Source organism: Melanerpes formicivorus, unplaced genomic scaffold (assembly GCF_026170545.1).
Source record: "Melanerpes formicivorus ecotype bairdi unplaced genomic scaffold, bMelFor1.0.p_v2 SCAF_10, whole genome shotgun sequence".
NCBI classification, from domain to species: Eukaryota; Metazoa; Chordata; class Aves; order Piciformes; family Picidae; genus Melanerpes; species Melanerpes formicivorus.
Window position 1 is genome coordinate 16,739,867 of NW_027142362.1, and position 25,115 is coordinate 16,764,981.

Consider the following 25,115-nt stretch of genomic DNA (forward strand, 5'->3'; position numbering starts at 1 on the left):
TATCTAGGAGTCAAGATGTAATGCCACTTTCTTTCCTGGACAGGGAACTGGGAATTGAAGCTGGTGTGACTGCAGCTACTTATCCTCCAGGGCCCTTGCATCCTCACTTGGCCCACTACCATGCACCTCCTCGACTTCATCACTTGCAAATAGGGGCTCTTCCCCTAATGGTAAGGAGGTAGCTTATGAAAAATTATGGTCATTGGTTATTGTAATATTGTTTCTGAGGAAAATTATTGTAAGGTCTACTGTATTTAATTGGACAAGTATATATTGCTGCAAAAGTTAGTGGTTCAGCTGAAGAAGAAAACGGCCCAGTGCTTCTGTGTGTTGCTCCCAGATAGGGAACTAGGCTTAGTCTGTTAAAACAGTATAGGGCACTAACATTTCTACTTCAGCTCTTGTAGCGTGAAACATATTTGAATTAAATTGTTACTTCTATTTCAACACATTGACCCTCTGCATCTGATTTTTAAAGTTCAGATTCTTCTTTAATGAGCTTAATGATTGTTAAATATACCAACTTCCCACCTAGTGCATGAGGATTAGCACTGGTACTTTTATTTTTAAGGTGAATACAGCACAGCTAGAATTCCATCTAGAAATCTAGTTGTTGTCAATATTTGACATTCATCAACCTAATTTTGTAGAATAAAGTATATAATTTTGTTGCATAAAGATTTAAAAGTAAGAGGAAGTGTGAGTGTAAACTAGTCCTTTGTTACACATTATTTTTTTCATCTGCACTAGAAAACCAATGAAAATCAGTATAACTCTCTGATTTCGACAGGGTATTACTTTAAAAACATTTTTAGATGTATTTAAAATATTTTTAATTTTGTTTACTGAAAATTCAGAGACACAAATTTAGTTTTAAAAGAGTCTGTTTCGTGTTTCTTGGAGTATTCTGTGTAGCTAACCCATGTTACTTAACCCTCTTAAAGCTAGATAATCTATCAAAATTTTGGTTTCATCTGTAAACAAATGCTAAAATTGTAACTCACAGCCAACCTGCATGTGCCGGTGATTCCTCTGTTAGTAGCCAGAATTGATATCTAGTGATTGAAATGTAAATTTACAACCAATAGTGTAACAGTGTTCTCTTCACAATCAGGTCTTATATTGCTTGTTCCTTGCTATTTTACTAACAAACATGATAGTAATCTGTAAGTACTTTCCTGATACACCAGGTTTGGTAACACCTTTATGCACAGCTTGCATTCTTACCACTGACTTGCTCGAGCAGTCTGTAGAATTTGTATTTTAGTGTAGTCTCCTGTATGCTATCTATTCAAATGAAGATTTTCTGCATTCTTTTTTAATTTTTATATGGCTACTTTAGAGTAAAAACACCCTCCTGATAGTTCAGGAAACTACAATTGCATTAGGAGGCAGCAAGTTAAACATATGCCTCTTCTATCTCATTATTATATCAGGGATAAGTCAGTTATAGGATTTATTTCCACTATTGTTCTGACATTTCTAGAAACCTCTGAGTTCATCCTTATATTACAATATGATAAGAAACATTTAACTGTATTTTAACTTTCATAGGGATATTCCTATAACTAAAATAATGCTACACAAGCAAGGAGGTGGGCCCCCACTGTTTATCTTTTTTTTATCAGTAGAGTGAAAGCAAGCTGTGGTAGTCTTCAGAAGTATTTCCTGAATGTGTGACAAAGTACTTCAGGGAGTCTTGTTCTTTTCCTCAGTATGGCTGTTACTAATTGATAAAAGTGGCAGGTGAACTAGGGTTCCTTTAACTCTGCTGAAACATGTTCATGTGCTTGTGTAGAGATATCTGATCTGCATAACAGTACTTCATGAATCTCTGGATGAAATTTAATGGGAGGTGTTGGTATTTTGAGTTTTTGTACATGCTTTACTGATTGCATGTTTAACAGTGTATACAGAGCTCTAAGCAGTACTTCCTCAAATGTCTGGTATCTGTTTTGATTCTTGATGTGATCAGGTTGTGTTAGTACAACTAAGTTGTACAACTAAGTTGTGTTCTGAGTATTCAGATTACACAAACTAGAAGAATATAAAGGCAGGTTAGAGCATTGTTGGAAGGTAAGTTCGAAGCATTCTGCCCTTTCTATGGCAATAATGAAAGCCAAAGATTCTTCATTTGGATGTATGTGAGACTACAGCAGATCTGTCAGCAAAATTGATTTTGAATATAGAGCAAGTAGTGTAGTGAAGGTTTTCATCTAGCAAACAGCTGGCTATTAAACTGAAGTGCCATTTTAGTTCTTATTAAAAATCAACAGCTTAATTGCAACTGTTACCTGGGAGTTACAAAGGAAACTTTAGGAAAAGGGGCAGTGAAGGAAAGGCTTAACTATGATTAGAGTCCCTCTGCTAAGTGTGCTACATAGCTAATGGTATGAAGAATGCTTTCTTCTTTCAGTTAGTACAGAGGGTACTAAATTGCCATTTACAGGCCTCATTAATTGGATTCTTGATGGCAACTTTACTGGAGGGAGAGTCTGTTAAAATAGTTCCTGCAGGAGCTCAGCTAAAAAAGTTATTTGTGAAAAAGCAGGCAGAATGCATTTTTTCCCTGTCTGTTCTAGAGTACTAGAAACTCTTCAAGTTACTCCCAGACTATAAAGGGCCTAATGGATTATTTGGTCTTTAATGCCACTAGCACTCTTGATTTTAATTGGATGCAGGTCACAGAATCAAAGAATGATAGGGGTTGGAAGGGACCTTTGGAGATCTTGTCCAACCCCACTGCTGACTCAGGTTCATCTAGATCAGGTTGCACAGAATGTCTCCAGAGAAGGAGACTTCATAACCTTTGGAGCCTGTTCCAGTGTTTCAGCACCCTCAAAGTAAAGAAGTTTCTCCTTAAGATAACCTAAACTTCGCTGGTTCAGTGCTGGAATGTAGACTGCAGTTTAATGCTCAGGGAGAGAAAACAAAGTTATCTTAAGGGAGATAATGTTCAATATCTTTGACAGTCCAAATAGAGGGTGGGGAAAACAAAATCTCTTTTTCTGTTAACTTGGTTGAAAAAACTTTCGCCTGTTTAAGTGTTGCTTCAGGATGAGTCCTAGATTAAAGGCAGCTAAACAGCTTCCTGTCTCTGTAGACAAGGATTAGGCTGCTTCCATCCTGGATTTAACACAATTATGTTGTTAAATGTAACCCTGGCATAGAGTAGCTTGTGTTCCCATCATTACTGCTTTAATGTCATGTATGTGTTTAGGAAAAGATTTTTCTGTCAAAGTGATATTTATGCTGAATTCCTTTCTGGACAAATACCATTCTGTGAACTTGAACCAGCATTTTTAAGAAGAATCAGCTGAAGGATCACTGCATGGAATAACTAGTGAAATGTCAGAGAGCAAAGGCCCAGGAGACAGAGGGATTTATCTGTTCTTCTGTTCTTTGCTGATGCCAGTGCTTGCTGTTAGATGCTGCTTCAGTTTCTGTTTACTTTGTGACTTTGGCTGCTCTTTGGCACTGTTGATGAAAGGCTTTTTGACACAGAGTACCCAGCACCAATTGTCACATATGGGTGTACAGGATGGGAATTTTTGTAATTTAATAAGCTGAGGTGGATGTTGAAAGTGACATGATGTTTTCATTATTAACTGTAATACCAGCCATGATTCTGACTGGCTTAACCATATTTACAGCTGCAACACATATCCAAGCAGAATTCCCTTTCTTCTGTTGCTTTAGGACAGAAAAGGCATCCAAGTTCATAGTGAAATCTGAAAGGAGGAAAAATATAAAAATAAATCTCTAGAAGATGTTTCTAAATTTGACCTGAGAGCAACCTGAAATGATCCCTTTCTCTATTCTGATGGCTCTCCTGTGTCTCCTGTTTTTCAGATATTGCACAGTTACCTGAATGACCAGGATACTATGTTTAGCTGTAAGATTGGTTACTCTTTGTAACTGCAAAGATTAGAATATTTCTAAGATTTTTCAGACTTCAAAAAGTAAGGATCAGAAAAATGAAGAATAATGTGGTATTTGTTATAAAGTTTCAGAAGTCTGCAGACATTCATTTAGAAATTGTAATTTAGTTCAGCTTTAAAATGGGAGCTTGCTCTGAATATGAGATTACTGCTAGGAAACTTAAAAAGTCAGTGCTTTATATTTTAACTATGCTTTTTTACAAAATGAGTTATTTTTATGGATTGAATTTGTTCCTTTGCCGTTTAATGGAGGGTAGAGTAGAAGGTTAAAACTAGAAGGTCTTGTTTTTTCTCCTTTCAATCTTATCTTTGTAATCAAAGAAAAACAAAATCTCTTCAGATCTACACTGATAAGTAAATGTTAAATGCAATATAGACCTGAAGTGAGCAGTGTTCCCTCTGTGCCTTTTAACTTCATATACTTACTCCTGTATAGGTAAATAACTTACCACAGCCGGTCTGGGATTTTGACTGTTTAAAACTTAAGCAACAAACCTGCCACTGACAGAGTATTCTATTAATCTTGTTTTCAAAATACTCAAGCTGTCAGCTGTAATTTTCAGATCATATTATGCATAGTAGTGTGATATGGTAGCGGGCAGTGTCTTGTGGGGGTTTTGTTGTTTTGTTTGTGGTTTGGATTTTGGTTTCTTGGGGTTGTTTTTAAGTTTGTGCTTTATAAAATATATCTTAAATAACAGAGGCTATTGAGATGCCTCTGAAATTGTTTCAGCTGCCTGTTACTCAAATTAAGTTCCTGGGATATGGTATGCTGTTCCAGTCTCTTGACCCCAGCCTCTTCTATCTGTTTAAATAGTGTCTTGTTGATCATGAAATTCAAGGGGGAAAACTACCTGGACTCTACAGTTTGCTAGCTATGGTGTGATAAATCTCTGTAGGATTGATGCAAGCCTTAGGAAAATCCTTAATTTATTTGTGATCCTAAACTGCAACTTCCTGGTCAGAGGGAGATCTCTAGATAATTATTTAAGTATTTATGGTAACTTAACCTCTCCTAGGTGTTATACCTCCAGCTTCCATATGCTGTTTCCTTTTTTTCCAGAGCCTTACTGTTTTGTTCCTTTTACTATTTAAGGACTCTGAGTGGTTGAGGCCATTTTTACACTTACTTGTAAAAATTGGGAGTTAATTGGAAGCATAGGCAAAGAAGTCCCAGTACTTTATGGTAGATACGTGCTGGTCAGAATAGTGTCATTCAAAGTGTAGTCACACAAGTATCACAGCTCTAAGAGAGGCAAAAAATGTCTGTAAAAAATATTACAGGCTGATCTGTTGTGGTGTTGTTTTTTGTTTTTTTTAATAAAAAAAAAGGTAACAAACTTCCTGTTAAAATATTAGAACATTCAGTTCAAGTTTCTAACTTTGTGTAACAATAGTAGCTTAATGTGAAAGTTTAGGTTTGAAATACCATTGATTAGCTGCACCAAATGTAACTACATTTTTCAAATAAGAAAATAGACTTCTGTGATGCAGCTGCTGCTTTTTTCTTAATGAATTACTGTTACTTGGATTTTTTGGTAGTATTTTGTGCTTTTGAAGAGTGCTCATTTTATGTTCCTCCCAGCTACAGTTCGGTTTCAGCTATGCAGCATGCATTGCTTGCTCTTTGGCACAGTGTCTGTCTATGAAAACTACTTGTTTGAATTTGGCTTATAAAGATATTAATTGATCAGCTTTACTTATTTTTTAGTATTAATCTGGACCTAAGCAGCTAAATGGATAGTGTTATCACTGGGATTTGTTTTACAGAATCACAGAAAACATCCAGTTGGAACAGACCTCTAAGATCATCCAGTCCAACCCTCAACCCATCACTGACTGGTCAACACTAACCCATGTCCCTAGGTGCCAGGTCCACATGCTGCTTAAACCACTCCAGGGATGATGACTCCACCACTGCCCTGGGCAGACCATTGCAATGTTTGAGAACCCCCTCTGTGAAGAAATATTTCATAACATCCAGCCTGAACCTCCCTGGCCCAGCTTAAAACCATTTCCTCTAGTCCTGTAACTTGACACCAAGGAGAAGAGGCTGGTCGCCTTCTCCCTGCAACTTCCCTCCAAGTAGTAGTAGAGAGCAATGAAGTCTCCCCTCAGCCTCTTCTCCAAACTAAACAACCCCAGCTCCCTTCATGAGCCTCATTGCTCTTCTCTGAACACCCTGCAGCACCTCAACGTCCTTTTTGTAGTGAGGGGCTCAGTACTGAACACAGTACTTGAGGTGTGGCCTCACCAGTGCTGAGTACAGGGGGATGATCACCTCCCTGTTCCTGCTGGCCACAGTGTTTCTAATACAAGCCAGGATGCCATTGGCCTTCTTGGCCACCTGGGAACACTGCTGACTCCTATTTAGTTGACTGTCAACCAATATCCCCAGGTCCCTCTCCAAGTCACAGCTTTCCAGCCACACATTCACAAGTCTGTAGCTTAACATGGGGTGGTTGTGACCCAGGTGGAGGATCTGGCACTTGGCCTTGTTCAACTTCATACAATTAGCCTTAGCCCATTGGTCTAACCTGTCCAGATTCCATTGTAAAGCTTCCCTCTAGCAGATCAACACAGCCATCCAGCGTGGTGTCATCTGCAAACTTACTGAGGGCGCGCTCAATCCTCTCATCCAGATCATTGATAATGATACTGCAGAGGACAGGCCACAGTACTGAACCCTGGGGAACACCACTCATGACAGGTTTAGCTCCATTCATCACCACTCTTTGGGCCTGGCCATCCATCCAGTTTTTAATCCAGTGCAGAGTGCACTTATCCAAGCCTTGTGCCATGAATTTCTGAAGGAGAATGCTGTGAGAGACAATGTGAAAGGCTTTGCCTAAAGTCCAGGTAGACAATGTCCACGATGCTTCCCTCATTCACTAGGTAGGTCACTTGTAGAAGGAGATCAGGTCAGGCAGGCAGAACCTGCCTTTCATAAACTAGAAACATGATACTTGTTCTACAGGAAACAGGTTTTGACAAACTTGTACTGGAATGTGCAGGTCCAGAGCATATTGCTTTAGCATATATATTATAATTTGAATCCCTACAAGCACTAGTGCAGACTGTCATTATCTTTAACTCTTTACTTTCTTCATTGGCTTCAAGCTTTTCCTTTTTTTCTTGCTTTCAATAGGAAAAATTCTGAAAACACACATTTGTGTGTGGAACTGTTTCAAGAGAGCTGAAATCATCTCTTTGATGCTTGATGGTAATTGTCAAAGGAATTTTTCTTAGACTGTTCTTTTAGTTGGTGTCATGGTTTAACCCCAGCCAGCAACCAACACTTACCCCAGCCCCCACAGAGTTGCTTCACTCTGTCCTGGCCATGCTTCTTCCCAGCTTTTTATACACACCTTCTAGAGCCATGGGAAACTGAAAACTCCTTGACTTAATGATAAGCACTTTTTAGAAACAACTAAAACATCAGTGTGTTATCGATGTTATTCTCACACTGAATCCAAAACACAGCACTACACCAGCTACTAGGAAGAAAATTAACTGTATCACAGCCAAAACCAGGACAGTAAGGCATTACTGATAGTTTTCTCTTGTCCATCTGTCCTCCAGCTTCTAGTAGTCAAAAAAATTATCAGTTTAAATCTTGGTCTTGTTAGCAGACTGATTTCTGCAGGCATAAAATAATTGTTTTATTCTTGCTGAGATGGTTTTTCAAAATACAGTGTTTTTCCCTGCTCTCTCTCAAAATTTTGTAAGAGCCTGTACATGATGTATGTTCACATAATTTTGCAGAGGCATTGTGCTGTTCCCCATCAGAATAATATGAAGACCAACTTCTTAGCATGAAAATGTATTGTCCTGCCCAATATTTCCATTGTCTAAGTTCAGTAGTTTGTTGTGGTATGTACTCAGAGAAATTCTTGGTTGGTTTTGCAGTGTTTAAAACTAAATTTAGTAGGTTTCTTAAATAAATAGACTCCAGTGGCAGAACTGTTCCAAATGGAAGCCCTGTTCTGGTACATGTCAGCACAGTTGGTAAAATCTGACCTTTAAAGCAGATGGAACTTCACTTACTGCATTCCACAGGAGTATACCTGTGATGTAGTATCTGTGCTATCAGACACGTTGTTTTCCAACAGACTGTTTACATATCCAGGTGAATAAAACAAAGCAAACAAACAAAAAAAAAACCACACAGAAAAACAAATCAGGGAAAGTCAGTCCTGAGAGGTTAGGTTTTGTCAGGAGTTTGTTTTATCCTCTGAGTTCAGGCAGTCAATTGACAATGTAGTAAGAGGCAACAGGAATTTCCAAATGATGCTGAACAGGTCTATGCCTAGTAAAAACATGGAACAATAGTGTAGGTGAGTTCACCTAGTTCTTTAAATGCATTTTCTGTAGTTGAAAGACCAAATAGAATTGCACACTTAAATGGAGAATGGGTCATAAATCACTGATTTTCTGAGTCAGATCTCTTACAATCTAGTTTTTACAGATTACTGTATTTTTAATGCAGTCTCCCAAATTCCATTGTTACTCCTATAGTTTATATTGTCAGTGAGACCTGTGACACCAACACATATTATTTCCATGAAACATGTAGCTATGAAGATGAATATATGTGCCTGCTGATGTAAAATCCTGTAGTTGCAATCATACAAAATTAAGGTATTAGTATATAATCTCTGTAAATACACTCTGCATCTTGCATAATGACTTAGATCTTTAAATTGATACACTATTGGAGTTTGCAGTAGTCATGCTCCTTGTTTGTTTCCCATCTCCAGCTGTAATTAGCACAAGACCTACCAGATATTTAGACTGCTTATGAGAGAAGCACACCCTGTATTAGGATTCGGGAAATATTCTGAATGTTAGTTTCTATTACTCTGACTTGCAAAAATCTAATATTGTGGTTGCATTTGTGGCTTATATTAGCACTACATGGCATCACTTACCATGTTCAAATAATCAGATTCTGTTTCTCTTTTCTGAAAGAAAAATGAAATAATATACAGAATCACAGATTAGTAGGGTGTGGAAAGGACCTCTGAAGATCACCTAGTGTAACCCCTGTGCCAGAGCAGGATCACCCAGAATAAATCACACAGGAACTCTCCAGGCAGCTTTTAAATGCTTCCAGAGATGGAGACTCACCAGCCTCTCTGGAGAGCCTGTTCCAGTGCTCACCCTCAAAGTAAAGAATTTTTTCCTTGTATTTCTGTGGAACCTCCTGTGTTCATGACCCCTTGCCCTGTCACTGGACACCATTGGTAAGACTCTGGCTCAGTCCTCCTAGCACTCTTCTTTAGATATTTAAAAGCATTAATGAGATCCCTGCTCAATCTCTTCCAGACTAAACAGACCCAGATCTCTCAGCCTCTCTTCATAAGGCAGATGTTCTAGTCCCCTAATAATCTTAGTGGCTCTCCACTAGACTTTCTGCACTAGTTTAGTCTGGTATATTCTGGCCAGAGAAATCTTTTCTGCTTCTGTCAGCTTTTAGTTACCAGGCTGGATTTGAAAAATATGAAAAGGTAGCTTATTGGTTTGTTATGCAAGTAACTTTGTCTAAGCCTATGCTTTCTCACAATGCATAAATTCAATTTTACACTTTCATATATGTTAAGTTTAGAAATGTTTACTGGGAATAAGAAAAGCCACACATGAATATCTGACCTCATAAATAATATCTGGGATGCTTGACTTGTTGACAGCCTCATGGTTTGACTTCTGAGCTGTTACATACAGCAGCAAAAATGTTACCAGCTGATAGAAGAGAAACTAAGATAGTACTTAAGTACTTAATGTTATTTCCAAATGACCTTTTGCTTACAGTTTTCATACCGGTGCACATTACATGGCTACATAAACTGCATCTGCTGGTCATTTTGAGGGCTTTATAACCTGATCATTAAAAATTGATGCTAGTTTCTCTAGCACAGGTGTTACAATTAGATGATCTAGATGATCTTCAGAGGTCCTTTCCACCCCTTACTATTCTGCTATTCTGTATATTTGGGTTTTTCTCGGGAAAAAAAAACCAGAATCTGATTATTTGAACATGGTGCTTGTTAAGTGGTGAGAGTGTAGTGCCAACTCTGACAAAAAAGTCGCTACTGTTAATCACTCATCTCGTAGGGGTAAAAATGGAATGCAGAAGCTCTACTGTGAAAGTGGCCCTTTGTTTATTTACTATCTTTCTGCTTTCCTGTATGAAAAGCACTGGTGCTTGTAGTGCCCAAAGGGTCTATCACTCGACAGTGGTATTCTGTTCACTCCTTATCTCCCTTAATATACAAGAAAGCAAGGAAGTCACTGGATGTTTGAATGTAGAGTGTATGTAAAGTTGCCGGTGACTTCAGATGGAAGTTGTGTGATTATTTTCTTTTTTTTTTAATTTGCCTCCACATTTGAAGTATATTTGAGGATGTTCAGTTATATTTGAGAATTCATAGCAACTTCTTTTTGTAACTTCATATGCAGTTTTCAGGTGTTCTATTGCAAAAATAGCTAGATATTGATGGTAGTTTATACACAGTAGGTTGAGGTTTTGAGACTTGGGAAGCGAGACCAAGCAGTGCATAACAGAGATGTGGAGAGGTTGTAATGAAGGGTCTAGTCTCATTTCTGTTTTGCTTCTAGTTTTGTTTAGAGAGCTTGAAGTGGTGGTGTATGATGCCATCAGTTGGAATTGTATGCTCAAGGTGAGGAATACAAATAAGTGATTCACTAAAAGCAAAAGGACTCTAAATTTTGCAAAGTGGACAGTAAAATACTGAAACTGTTCTGAATAGGTTTAACTTCAATGTCTGCTGTTTGAATAGGTACCAGACATGGCGGGCTACCCTCACATCCGTTACATTTCATCGGGATTGGATGGAACATCATTCAGAGGCCCTTTCAGGGGCAATTTTGAGGTTTGTAATAGAATAAAACTAGATATTAATCAAAATCTGTTGAGAGGGAGTATGGGGAGGGTGTATGCTAGACCTAGTTCTATATACAGCTGTAAAAGAATCATAGAGAAAATACCCTTTATTTATAGAATGATCTCACTATCCTGAAGTGGGATTAAAGCATGTTGAAAAGTCAGTCAGTAAAAGGTGCCCTGGAAAATGTAGGCTTAGTTGGTTATTAACTGACAATGCATCTTGCTCTGCCCACCAACCCAGAAAGTAGGATGTAGTATTCACATGATATGTTGGTAAAAGGCAGTGGTGTCTCTGAATAGCTATCCTAGGATCCACCTATGGACGCCTGGCAACTTTAACAGTGCTGTCCTGAAGGGGGCTTAAAAACTGACACTGAAGGGGGCTTAAAAAAAAAAAAGAAGAGGTATCAGATGCAGAGAGTTAATGACCTAGTCCACTGAAAACATCTTCAGTGACATTTCATAGTTCTAATAAACTCATTGCTGGAGAAAAATAAATTGGTCATGTTTAAACTTCAGCAACTTTTTTATCTTCTAACCCTTCCTGACTGTTAAAAAGCAAATACTGATGTGGTGCATTTTAATTGCATTTTCCTCATTAGAAAAGCAAGTACATGTGAACATACTGATAACCATTCCTAGCTGACAATTTCCTGTTGTTTTTTTTTTTTGGTAGTAAAATAGTTTTCCTGTACTTAAAATACCAGGCAGTGTCGCGTGGGTTTTTCTACAGAAGCCCATCGCTATTCCCACGCCACATACTCTCTTACTTTGCCTGCACTTGAATAAGTTGGTAATTGTGAACTTGGCGTTCTGCAAATGGCTTCCAATAAAATGAATATTTGCTCAAAAGTGGTTAAAACAACAGTTCTTACACTGTTTATTCTTTGATAATTTTTTTAGGAGCTGATTCACTTGGAAGAACGATTAGGCAATGTTAATCGTGGAGCGACACAGGGAACTATAGAACGATGTACATATCCACATAAATACAAAAAGGTGAGGATTTCTGACATTGTGACCTGTCTGTATTATTTCTTTGAAAATCTAACAACATTTATTGAGTTTAAAACTGCAGAAATGTCAGCTTCAAAGAGTGCATGTTTTCTGTATCTTGCAATTTCAAGATAACAATTTCAATGCCGCTTGTTGTACAACGAAAACAAAAAAATTGGTCCCTAGATGAAGAGCTACTATGATGTGATAAAAGTGGTTTGTTATGGTTTAGTAACTTGCCCAGCAGTTATTAATAGCTTTGTAAGCAAAGAAATAACTATTAGTAGCTAAATGGTCAACAGATTTCAGTAATAATTCATCAGATCAAGTAAGACTTCAGTTTTGTAATCAATTTTTCATGATGTGTACCTGCTTGGCGTGTCATTTTAACCTGTACTCTGATCCCACTAGGAAGACTGGGACACTAGGGAGTTTTGCATCTAGTACAGGCTTTTGGAAACTTGTCTCTCACTAGGAGATACTTGTATTAGAATCCCATCCATATTTACATAGTGTTTTTTCAGACTTGATAAATAATAAGATAGGTTTGAAAGGACTGTATTAATTATTAAAGTTTTTGCCTCTTCATGAATAAAATTAAGATATTTATACGTATACAACAAGTAAAAGGACTGGTTGCAACAATGTGGAATTAATATATTTACAGTCTGGGAGACTTTTGTCATTAACAGTAGTTAAATCTGACATGCCCTGTGATTTTGCTCCAGGTCCTAGTTCTTGATTCATTTTGGTTCAAATACATTTGGATAAATATTATTAAATGTTTTCAAAGAAGTGTATGTTGAATATGTGTTAAAAACAGATTTTACTCAGTTTGTCAATAATGTCATCTCTACTAATAAGGTAACAACTGATTGGTTCTCACAGAGGAAACTGCACTGCAAACAAGATGGGGATGAAGGAACAGAAGAAGACACAGAGGAAAAGTGTACCATCTGCTTGTCTATATTGGAGGAAGGTGAAGATGTCAGGTAAATAGTACCTCTGAAAATCAGAACATAATGTCCTGGCTTTGAGACTATACTTGAATACAGTACACTACTCTGCAACAGAGGTTGCAGAGGTTAAGAGTTATTAAAGACTATATGTCGTTGAACTAATAAAACAGCTTGCAATTGAAAACATACATTGTTGAGTCTGTATTGTCTTCAGGTAGAGTGTAGGTTATTGTCTACAGTCTTCCATAAGTTGACTGCCTATGTTACGAGTCCAAGCTGATACTTTGAATTAATCAGGCCTATCAATTTTAGGTTTTCTGGAGTAATGCTGCTTAAGCTAGAACAGGTTTAAATCCACATAATGCAGCAGAAGCTAGCTGACGCTTGATTTCATTGCCTGTATGCATTTTTTTTTCTTTCTATCCAAAACACAGGCTCAACTGGAAAGGCTAGTGAATCTTTAAAAATAAAAAATGCACCTGCCAAAAGAATAGACACCTCAGTGGCAAAACCACATTGCTTTTTTCCAATGGGTATGTTGATACAGAAATACTTTGCTAACACTAATGTTTTCCTGTTCTGATAACAGGCGCCTTCCATGTATGCACCTTTTCCACCAAGTATGTGTAGATCAGTGGCTGATTACTAACAAGAAGTGCCCCATTTGCAGAGTGGACATTGAGGCTCAGCTGCCTAGTGAAAGTTGACACCACTTTCCAGAACTCTTGTCCTTCTCACTCCCTCTCGTCCTCCTGGTACTGCAGTCAACCAAAGATGGCACGACTTACCTGCGCAGATTTGGAAGCATTGAACCTAGAGTGCTGGCTCTGCTATATGGTACAACTAATGCTAGACCTACAGTTTATGTAGAAGACAGTTGAGTTTCAGAGTATTTATAAACCTTTTGGGTTTTTAGGTTTTACATTATTTCTTTTAATTCATTACTGTATTTTGCATGGTTCCTTGTATTGCATTTGTTTGCACATATTATGGGCTTTGTGACCCCAAACTTGCAGGCAAGATTAGCTGCTTTAGGAAGTAGAACTGTATGGTCTTGTTTTTCAGTTTGTTTTACATAGTATCAAGCTTTGAAAGTATGATTTCATTCATTACTAACCTCAGATTCCTTAATTTAATCGTATTTTTTAGTTTAAATGTATAAAGATCATCTAGAAAAGGATAATATTATGTATCAAGACATTCCTTAAATAGGAAAAAATGGCTGCTGTATATTTACAATATCAGTTCTGAGTCAGAGAACATCCTTAATACTGGGAACAGAATGCAAACTATATTGTTTGACAGATACATATAGCATCTTCATCAGCAGAGGTTTTGTCTGATCAGATTTTTGTGTTTGTTTTTAAAGTTTCAGCACAATGCAGATATAATTGAATGTCAATATTAAAACATTTAGACTGCTGTTCGGATTGTATTTATCATTTTCTTCCTATGCCTAGAAATTTGAATCCCTAACTTAAATATTTGCTGCTGTGAAACAGCTCTAGTTGAACACTAAATGTTAATTTTAGTTAGCTGGATTGTAGATGCTTGCAGAAAGAATTGAAAGAATTACTAGGGAAATACAGAGAGACCTATTTGGTCTTCTTTTAACTTAAGTTGAAGTATCTGCACATATTGAGGAGGGTTTTCTTTTGTTTGTTTTTTGTTTGTCTGTTTCTGTCTTTTTAATATGAAACCATTCAATAAGGACTTAGAGCTGCAGGGTTTTTGTGTTTCAGTTTTTTGGTGGGTTTGGGTTTTCTTTTCAGTTGTGGGTGGTTGTTTTGTTTGGTTGGGGTTTTTTTTGGGTTTTTGTGTGTGGCAGATATACAGACATTCATAGAACTTCTAAAGATCCAGGCTTGTCTTGGGATTTTTATTAAACTTAATAGTTAGCTAAATCCACTTGTCTCTTGTTTTATTTTTTCATTAGTAAATTGAAAGCCTGTAAATTTCTGTAGAAAATGAGACACAAATTCTGTGGTTACCTAGTTTTTGCCTTGATTATAGATTCCCTCTTTATAAATTACCAACAGTCCATCACTGATTGAAATATTTTCTATAGTTAAGATTTGCTGCATAATATAGTATATAGAATTAAGTTATAATGTACTAACATTTTGCCTTTGGAGGAGGTTTTAATCCACATCAGAATTCAAGTTGCTCATCAACATTCATTCACATATAATAGATTCTAGTTTATTTAAATGTGCTCAACATTGCAAAATGCAAATGTGCAAAAACATTGAGACAGTGTTGCTGTCACTTTGGAAAAGATGTTCCTCGGGGATCATATATATGATCATGTCAATAAGCTTGCATTAAGCCACCTGCTTTGTAAGTGGATTGAACAATAAATACCTTCAGTTTCTCTTGTCTTTGTCTTTCATAATTAAATTGAGTGTAAAATGGTTTACAGTAAACCTACAAGATGAACTGTTATGTTCACACTAAGTGATCCCTTTCTAAATATTACCTTATCTAATCTGATGCTTGGTTTTGTCTGGTTAAAGCTGCTTCCCTTTTTTCTTTTCTTTTTTTTTTTTTTTTTTTTTTTAAATCTGTTAGGAGTAGCATTTCCCAGTACAGTGTCTATTGCTGGCAACAAATGTAACACCTCTGCCACTGAAGCTTTAAGTGAAGAGAAATTTTAGTCCATCTTGTGTGATAAATGGATGTTTTCAAGCTTAACTGCATTACTAAAATGAACTTAAAACCACTTTGTGCTTCTATGATGGGGTATATGGGAGAGAGGTTAACACATGATTTGAGTGCTTCAAAACCTGACATGGTTTAATGCTGAAGCTTCTTGAGCATGTGGAAGTTGAAGCTGTGTTGGTAAAAATGTTCTGTTCTTCAGTGACTGTTGAAAAGGAGGGAAATTAGTTGACCACTGATTCTTGGAATCTGATGATACTTTTTCCAAGAAGGTACTTGAGAGACAGTATGGAAAAACCCAGCAAGGTGTCTGAAGTAATTGAGCCCCTGGGTATGTTCTGTAAGGAAGTCAAAATTGATTCTATCACAAAGAAGCACAAGTTTGGGAAATATGTTTCTTTTTTAGGACATCTTTTATGCACCTGATTTGGGTGCCTGGTACTAGAGGTATTTTAGTGGTCCATTAATTGACTTGTTTAACTGCTACTGATACTGTCTTGCTTTTAAATGTATGCATAACATTGTAATGTGGTGTTGAACATGTAGGTATTTGCCAGGAATCACAGTGCTCCGACCTTACATGCTATTGCAGGGCTAATAAAGCTGCAGCCTACTTTTGTTCCAGAAAGTTGTGACTTAATAATTTAAGAGAAGGATAAAGAATAGGCTTTTGATTTTGAAAATTTCCACCACTTACTGTGCTTTATATGCTTAGATGCATTGCCTTAAGTTTACTGCAGCATCTTTGACTTTGAAGATCAGATTCTCAACAGTATGCATCAAGTTACTTTTCATATAAAATTCCATTGTCAAAGAAAATCCTTTTGTATGCAATAAAATAAAATGTTAGACTGGTATCATTCAAAATTTGTTTCTTAGCAAGTTCTTTTTTTGTTAGGTTGTGGTGTTTGGGTTTTTTCCCCCCTTTTGCTTCATTTTGCCATTGTGAGTCTTGGTCTATAACAATTCTTTTCCATATATGTATTCCTATAAGTAGTGTCTAAGAAAAAAAATTCCCTCACTGAAGGATCACAGTTAAATATGTTGATAAATAGAGCACCTGGAACTTGGCAGTTCAGGAGAACTGCCCTTATGAAGCGTATAAAAATATTAACTTGCACATATGTGAATAAACACAACTGTCAATATCAGTTGTGATCAGAATTTTCTGGCAGTCCGGCAACTACTCAAATTTCCTGAATCTCAGGACAAGTTCTTAAGCTGATCATGACTAGCTTGTTACCAGCTGACGCCATGCCTTCCTCAAGTCTTAAGTGAAATCTAAAAGTTTTAACATGATCTCTTCGGCATTTTTTCCCTGGGTGAAACGTCTCGAGTTGTTCTTTTGAGTGAGGTAAGCCCACTCCACAGATAAATTGGTTCTGTAGCCAAGTCAGCGTTGCGGAGGTTTGGTTCATCGAGTACAGCAACTGCTGGGGGCGGCTCTGCTTTCTTGTGTAAACTCGATGGGCAGCGTGGGTACCAGCTGCGCCTGGGCTCGGCTTTTGCATGGCCTTTAACTACCCCAACCCCCCTCATCACGTGTCTTCCGTGATAAAGCGCACAGCTGTGTGCAGTTTTTAAGGTAAAAACTCTCGTGCTGACCTTGGCTCGGTCTAAACACGACGTGAGGTGGCTCAGCCGCGCCCCGCCTTCGCCCTCCAGCGCTGGCGCCTCCGGCCCGCCCCCCTCGCCCTAAGTTGCTCCGGCCGTTTTCTGCTCTTTGGGAGGGGCCTGACGAGGTGGACCAATCGTGCACATGCATCGTACAAAGCTGCCCAATAGGCGAGCGGGAAGGGTTTTAAGACAAGCCGCGGGGCCGCGGGGTAGTTGGTTTTGCTGAAGGCACGGAAGGGTTTGTGAGCATTCTAAGGAGCAGCTGCGGCCTTCCCTTAGCTCCGGACCCATGGCGCTGCCTGCTCGTCGCGCCGCTGTGAGTACTGCTTGCGTCTGTGGTTAGGAAGGGAGACAGCGGTGAGAGAGGGAGCGGGATCGGGATGGAAGGAGCCAGCGGGCGGGCGAGAGGGGGCCCGGCAAGGAAAGAGCGGGCAGGCCAGAGGGGGCCCGGGATGGAGAGAGCGGGCGGGCAGGCCAGAGGGGGCCCGGGATGGAGAGAGCGGGCGGGCAGGCCAGAGGGGGCCCGGGAAGGAGAGAGCGGGCGGGCAGGCCAGAGGGGGCCCGGGATGGAGAGAGCGGGCGGGCAGGCCAGAGGGGGCCCGGGAAGGAGAGAGCGGGTCGAGACGTCCATGTGCTGTGCTGTGCTGCTCTTTCCCTTCAGGTAGCTAAAGGCTGTGACCGGGGTTGGGGGGAGAGGGTGAGTGAGAGCACTGGAGGCACCTCTCGGTCCTCTCTCTGACCGGGAGATACACACACACGCCCCCGACCCGTGCTTTTGCGGGTACGAGCAACGGCTAGAGCGGAGCGGGGCCTGGCTGGGCTGCACTAGGGGAGGAGACTGAACCCGGGCTGGGCTTTGAGGAGGTGCGCGCAGCCCTCAGCTTGCGTCCGGCTTTGGCCGCCTGCTCCTCCCCCTCAGAGTGAGGAGAGAGAGCGCGTTCGGGAGAAAGAGCACAAGAATCACTTTCCTACGGGTTGAGAGAACCTTCACGAGAAACTCTTGAAACGTGATTCCTTTTGCTGTGCCAAACAAAGGATATTTATTTTGTACGTTTGTTTGTTTGTTTTAAATTTACGTGATACCGCTTTGTTCATCTTTATGCGAGTACTGGTGCAGTTACAAAGCATGTAAATAGCTAAGTAGTAGCTAAGCACTTCAACGTTATAAAACTGCCAGTGATGAAGAATGAGATAAGGGTGTATTGCTCTAATCTTTCAGTGTTCTTTAGAGAGTACAGTACTTTCTGAAACCTACACAGAGGAGACTTCTCTTTGTGGGTTAGTAGGAAATAAATGCTGGTTGTAATAGCACACACAGGTGCACATTGTGACAACAGTGGTAAGTGTGTAACAGAGCTAGACATCTCAGAATGAAATGAAGTGGGTCTCTTGAGTCTTAAAGCTGCAATTTTATTGTTTTAGGTCACTAGAGGGGTGGAGAATGCTGTGCCTGAACTCAGAAGTAAAGCCAGAACTCACCTTGCTGGCAAAAGGGCTGTTTTGGAAGAAATTGGAAATAAAGTTGCATCAAGAGGAACACGTTTAGCTAAGGTAAAGGAATGTTTGAAATCTCATAAGGACAAGATAGCTTACTAGCTCTGTACTAATAGTAATTGTTTTCTGAACAGAAACCAGAATGCTCCAAAGTGTCTACAAAGCCTGTGAAAGGACCTAGTAAGATAACAAATGTAACTGTACCACCTAGACCTCCAGCTGCTGTGAATTGTGCATTGAAAGAAACTGTTTTAAAGGTAGGAAGCAGCAATGCTGTTCTGATTCTTAATTTGATTTGCTCTGTCTTTAGAGTAGTTTATCTGTAGATGTAACCCGTTTCCCTGCTGAAAAAGCTATGTCTCTGCACTGATGTTTTTGGCTTAATGTTGTGCTTGAAAACTAAAGCGGCAGGCAGAACTAACTGTTGATGTATTTGAATGAAGTTGGTGCTTTAGCTGGCAATTACTAGAAAGGCTTCTGAATCTGTACAGCATCTTGTTGAAAGTTTGTGGCACTAGAATGCAAGCTCAGCTTCCACTTTCTTAAGAAATTGCATTAGTAACTAGATTGCGTTGTAGATGTGTAAGCACTATAAACTGTTTCTTAGGCTCTGTCCCCCGTCCCTATGGATGTATCTATGCAAGAGGAGGATTTGTGTCAAGCCTTCTCTGATGTTTTACTCAACAACATAGAAGACATTGATGCTGAGGATTGGGAGAACCCCCAGCTGTGCAGCGACTACGTGAAAGATATCTATTTGTATCTGAGAGAACTTGAGGTATGACATCCTAAGTCTGTGCTTCTGCAGGATAGTGTTGATCTCATTGCTTACGCAGCTCTTTCGCCGCAGCTGAAGCAGTCAGTCCGCCCGCGTTACCTTGATGGGACGACGATCAATGGACGTATGCGTGCGATTTTAATTGACTGGCTTGTTCAGGTCCACTCAAGATTCCAGCTTTTGCAGGAAACACTGTATATGTGTGTTGCACTTCTGGATCGCTTCTTACAAGTAAGATATTTTTCAGCTCATGTTTGCATTAAGAGACTTGTTCAATGACTGTTTTTAAAGGAGTAGAGAATTTATCCTTTGTTACATCTAAAAACCTACAAAATCTGCTCTTTGCGTAAGATCTCTAGATCTCTGTATAATGTGGCACCTTAACTCTGAGGCTGTGATCCATTTTGAGCCTATTGTTTTAGAATAGACTTAACCAGGTTGGAAAAGACCTTCAAGATTATCGAGTCCAACCTGTCATCCAGCAGTACCTAATCAACTAAGCCATGGCACCAAGTGCCCCATCCTGTATCTTCCTGAACACCTCCAGTGATGGTGTCTCCACCACCTCCCTGGGCAGCCCATTCCGATGGCCAATCACTCTTTGTTAAGAACTTCCTAACATCTAGCCTAAACCTCCCCTGGTGCAGCTTGAGACTGTGTCCTCTTGTTCTGGTGCTGGTTGCATCAGAGAAGAGACCAACCCCCACCTGGCTACAACCTCCCTTCTGGTAGTTGTAGATAGCAATAAGGTCTCCTCTGAGCCTCCTCTTTTCCAGGCTAAGCAACCCCAGCTCCCTCAGCCTCTCCTCATAGGGCTTGTGTTCCAAACCCCTCACCAACTTTGTTGCCCTTCTCTGGACACGTTCCAGCAACTCAACATCTTTCCTAAACTGAGGGGCCCAGAACTGGACAGAGTACTCAAAGTGTGGCCTAATCAGTGCTGAGTACAGGGGCAGAATGACCTCCCTGCTCCTGCTGGCCACACTGTTCCTGATACAGGCCAGGATGCTATTGACTGCTTGGGGACCTGGGCACACAGCTGGCTCATGCTCAGCCTACTATCAACCAGTACCCCCAGGTCCCTCGCTACTAGGCCCCTCTCCACCCACTCTGTCCCCAGCCTGTAGCACTGCATGGGGTTATTGTGGCCAATGTGTAGAACCTGGCACTGGTGTTAAATCTCATGCCCTTGGACTCTGCCCATCTGTCCAGCCTGTCAAGGTCCCTCTGCAGAGCTCTCCGACACTCTAACAGATCAACACCTGCCCACAGCTTGGTGTCATCTGCAAATTTACTGATGATGGACTCAATACCCTCATCCAGATCATGAATAAAGATATTAAAGAGCATGGGGCCCAGCACTGATCCCTGGGGGACACCACTAATGACTGGCTGCTATCTGGATGTGGCACCATTCACTGCCACTCTCTGGGCTTGGCCCTCCAGCTGGTTCCTAACCTGTCACAGTGCTGCTGTCCAAGCCATGAGCTGACAGCTTGGCCAGGAGTTTGCTGTGGGGGACAGTCTCAAAGGCCTTGCTGAAGTCCAGGTAGACTACATCCACAGCCTGCCCCACATCTACCAGGTGAGTCACCTGATCATAGAAGGAGATCAGGTTGGTCAGGCAGGACCTGCCCTTCCTAAATCCATGCTGGCTGGGCCTTATCCCTTGGCCATCCTGTAAGTGCTGTGTGATTGCACTCAAGATGACCTGTTCCATAATCCTGCCTGGCACTGAGGTCAGGCTGACAGGTCTGTAATTCCCTGGTTCCTCCTTCCGGCCCTTCTTGTGGATGGGCATCATGTTGGACACCTTCCAGTCATGTGGGATCTCTCTGGTGAGCCAGGACTGTTGGAAAATGATGGAGAGCAGCCATGGGTTACCTCACCTTCCTTCCAAAGGTGATACACCCTCTTTTTTCCCCTTAATTCCTTCAGAAGCTCATTGCCCATCCAGGCTGGCTGTCTATCCTGGCGGCTCATCTTCGGGCACATTGGCACAGCCTCTTCCTGTGCCTTCAAGAATTCTTTCTTGAAGTAGGTCCAGCTCTCCTGGACCCTTTTGTTTTTAAGGGCTGTTTCCCAAGGTATCTTCTGAGTTAGTTCCTTGAGTAACCTGAAGTCTGCCCTCCAGAAGACCAGAGTGGAGGTTTTGTTGCTGCCCCTCTTAGCTTGACTGCATATTGAAAACTCAATTATTTCATGGTCACTGGACCCCAGACAGCCTCCAACCACCACATCTCCCACCAGCCCTTCTTTGTTTGTAAAAAGAAGGTCAAGCAAAGCCTTAGCCCTGGTAGGCTCACACAGCAGCTGTGATAAGAAGCTATCCTCCATACACTCTATGAACCTTCTAGACTGCCTCCTCTCTGCTGTGTTAAGTTCCCAGCAGGTATCTGTCAGGTTAAAATTGCCCAAAAGAACAAGGTCTGGTGATCTTGTGACAGCCTCTAGCCGCCTATAAAATAATTCATCAACCTCTTCATCCTGGTTGGGTGGTCTATAACAGACTCCAACCTGGATGTCAGCCTAGAGATACTGCTGACTCAAGGTGGAAAATCGCATAAAATTGAGCCCTATCATACTGGTGTATAAAACTGGTAAAGTAGAATCTGCTTATCGAGAGTGATGTTTCTGTGCCTGCTTTTTATATTCCTACATTGCAGGACCATCCAGTACCTCGTAAGAGACTTCAGCTGGTGGGTGTAACAGCACTACTCATAGCTTCAAAATATGAAGAGATATTCTGTCCTGATGTAGCAGATGTTGTTTACATTACTGACAATGCATACACCTGTGATGAAGTTAGAGAAATGGAAATGGTGATTCTTAGAGAATTGAACTTCGATTTGGGACGACCTCTTCCAATTCACTTCTTAAGGAGAGCATCAAAAGCTGGGGAGGTGGGTACTTGTCTTCATTAGCTTTCCTGTATGTGTAAAATCTACCAGGATTGCTTCTGGCTCTTTCTCATACAATCTTAATTGCTTTCTGCTTACGTGCTGGATCAAGACCTACTCGGCTATGCAGCTCCACCATGTGGAGTAACATGAAAATACAGCCCTGTGGCAGCCAGTAGTGGTTCATGTTTGTATTTACTATGCTCAGTTTTAGTAGCAGTGATTTTACTCTTAAGCATACCTAGGGGAGAAGCCCTGCTTTTAGAGTAATCATTTGTCTGGTGATCAGGGTATTTCCTAGTAAATGGGGAGCAGTGTTGCAGTTAAGTTTTGTATAGGAATGTGCTATTTAATAATCAAAAGCTTTCTCTTTGACTTGATACTTTTTTCCTACCTCAGTGATTGCCCTTGAGTAAATTGTGTTCACTTGAAGTGAGCTTCAGTTACCTTAACAAACCACAGGCTAACTCTTGAAGTTAGCTGACTGCTTTAATAAAAATCTCAAGTAATTTTACTGTTTCTTTCTTCTTCAGTGTATAGCAGAGGAAGTGCTCATATCACTAGCTTGGCACAGCAGTGCCTGATACTATTTTGTTAAAAATTCCTCACTTGGCTGTGTATCCAAATTCCAAATGACTGCTAGACTAGACTGGACTCTGGTCTCAATTTGGAGATGAGTGCTTGTTGGTATGGTCCCTAGACCTTAATGAAGATTTTGGGTGACTATTTGTCAGTTAATTCAGGATTGTTTATTGTACTTGCTATTATGATAAGGTGAAGTGAAACTTGGTGGATTAACATGTTTTTAATCTGGCAGGCTGATGCTAAGCAACATACACTAGCAAAATACCTAATGGAGCTGACACTGGTAGACTATGACATGGTTCACATTCATCCTTCAGAGACTGCTGCTGCTGCGTTATGCTTGTCCCAAAAGATCCTGGGACATAACAAATGGGTAAGTGTTTAAATCAAACTTCTTAGGAGGTTTTTCTCTTATTGAATTTTGAACCATTAGAACAACTGCAGCTCTTTAGGGCAGTAATAATGCTGGTGATCAAAAGACAGTTGGACAGCTTGATGCACAGTTGCAGGTAAAACAAACTACTGAGAGCTGGTTTTTTTTCTCTGTGTGAACACTGGTATGGATTTTTTTGTAAGTATTACCTTACAAAAGGCCATTCTATAAATAATGGTAGATTTTAGTAATTATCACAGTATACATAAATCAATGAAATCATGGCCTGTGGGTAGTGATTGTAATTTACCTAGTGGTCACTCCTATGAGGGCCGCTTGTTTCATGCTCTCTGCAAGTCTGGAGATGTGGTTCTTGATATTGCTGTATCCAGACTTCTGCTCCACACCAGAAGTTATTCTGGATCTGTCACCTAAACTGACAGTACTGCAGTTCATAGCACTCAAGCCTAGGGCATGAAGCTTGGGGCATTTGCTGCCTGAAGTGATTCTGCCTTGAGCAGCAATCTCCACTTCATAAATCTCAAACTTCTTACTGTTGTGCTGCAGGGTACAAAGCACGTGTACTACACTGGATATACAGAAGACAGTCTTGTGATGACTATGAAACATATGGCCAAGAATGTAGTCAAAGTAAATGAGAATCTTATAAAACACGTTGTAAGTATAACTAATTAAATATTTGTCGAAATACCTTTGCTCATACTGTGACTCCTTAGGTAAATGTTCTGTCAGTTATGTTAAGGCATATGCTACTGTGACAAGTCTGTGAGAGGATGCTGCTGTTTTAGTACCAACTTCAAAAGACTGCAGACAACTGATTTGCTCCTTTGCAAGCTGGTTTACTTCCAGCCTTGTTTATTCATGTGTTTTCCAAGCATTCATAGCCTAATTGACCTCAAATTACCTCTCTGTATTTAAATACTGTAGTAAGTCTTTTTGTAACTCCATTCCTCTACTTCTAGGCTATCAAGAACAAGTATACAAGCAGCAAACTACTAACGATCAGCACAATCCCTGAACTGAGTGGTAAGATAATCAAGGACCTGGCTTCATCACTCTAGCCATGACACCAAGCAGCCAAGTCTTGATGCTGCCTGCACTTTGTCCTTACTTTTACCTATTGAGGCAAAACTACTGTGGTTTGTAGCATTCCAGCCCTACCACCACCATTTCAGACCTGCCCAGAAGGTGATGTTTTATTTGTAATACAATGTTGCATCTAGAAATAAAGCTCATTTCCTTTTTTAAAATAAAAATTGACTGTTGCATATGCATGTTTGGAACCTGATGGCCAAGCAGGACATTTAACTAAATGATAGAACTAGACAGATGTGGATGATTGTTCTCAGTGATTTGTTCCAATTAGAATCTCCAGGCTTAATAATAGCTTATGTTTAGTAACTTGTTGCTTTTAGTCTTAAGTAAGGGTGAGCAAGCAAACCATTTTTACTTGGTGTATTTTAAAGGGTGGTAAGTATGTACCTTATTTCAGTTCCTTGTCCCAGAGAAGTGTGGAGGAATTCCATTTTTTGTAGTTGTCTTCAAGTTTGGGGAAAGAGAAGGCTAGTATCTGTAGCAGCCAGCTACGTAGTCCTACATAACTAATGTAAAGCTACAGCCCCTTAGGTGCTTTCCAAGTTATACTGAACTCCTTACCCCCTTCTCCCAGTGTCTCCTCTTCATGGCTCTGGCGTAGAAGTTAAGAACCCAATACTACAAAACTAGCCTAGCCTAGGCTTTGATGCCAGCTCCCCACCATCTTCTCAGGCTGGGGACTTTTCCACATGACAAGCAAGCACAGCACTTACTGCAGCAGGTCTTTTGAAAAACCTGTTTGATCCCTTGTCTGTGTTTTACCATTTAGTTTTTTACCCTCTGGATTG

The 25,115-nt window shown here is 40.2% G+C and overlaps 2 protein-coding genes across 8 annotated transcripts in view; both read left to right on the top strand.

Annotated features, from left to right (window-relative positions):
• The window catches only part of RNF111 (ring finger protein 111), a 55,959-nt gene extending 39,638 nt beyond the window's left edge, over positions 1-16,321 (top strand). For 4 of the 7 annotated variants that reach the window (XM_068143939.1, XM_068143940.1, XM_068143944.1 and 1 more), the window contains exons 10-14: positions 44-170; positions 10,742-10,834; positions 11,752-11,847; positions 12,709-12,836; positions 13,393-16,321. In XM_068143939.1, the coding sequence (XP_068000040.1) occupies positions 44-170; positions 10,742-10,834; positions 11,752-11,847; positions 12,709-12,836; positions 13,393-13,510 (562 nt within the window). In that variant the 3' untranslated portion in view covers positions 13,511-16,321. The remainder of the gene's footprint in view (positions 1-43; positions 171-10,741; positions 10,835-11,751; positions 11,848-12,708; positions 12,837-13,392) is intronic. The other 3 variants (XM_068143941.1, XM_068143942.1, XM_068143945.1) reach the window with 2 other exon arrangements.
• A 968-nt stretch (positions 16,322-17,289) lies between these two features.
• Positions 17,290-24,488, top strand: CCNB2 (cyclin B2). The gene is made up of 9 exons (XM_068143954.1): positions 17,290-17,397; positions 18,504-18,632; positions 18,710-18,832; positions 19,183-19,353; positions 19,426-19,584; positions 22,020-22,256; positions 23,071-23,211; positions 23,779-23,889; positions 24,195-24,488. The coding sequence occupies exons 1-9, from the start codon at positions 17,371-17,373 to the stop codon at positions 24,291-24,293; spliced, it is 1,197 nt and encodes a 398-aa protein (XP_068000055.1). The 5' UTR covers positions 17,290-17,370; the 3' UTR covers positions 24,294-24,488.
• Positions 24,489-25,115: the final 627 nt, after the last annotated feature.

Coding starts and splice junctions, on each gene's coding strand:
- CCNB2 (XM_068143954.1), top strand. CDS start 17,371: ATGGCGCTGCCTGCTCGTCGCGCCGCT. Junction 17,398..18,503: donor TGCCTGCTCGTCGCGCCGCT/GTGAGTACTGCT, acceptor TTATTGTTTTAG/GTCACTAGAGGGGTGGAGAA. Junction 18,633..18,709: donor GAGGAACACGTTTAGCTAAG/GTAAAGGAATGT, acceptor TTTTCTGAACAG/AAACCAGAATGCTCCAAAGT.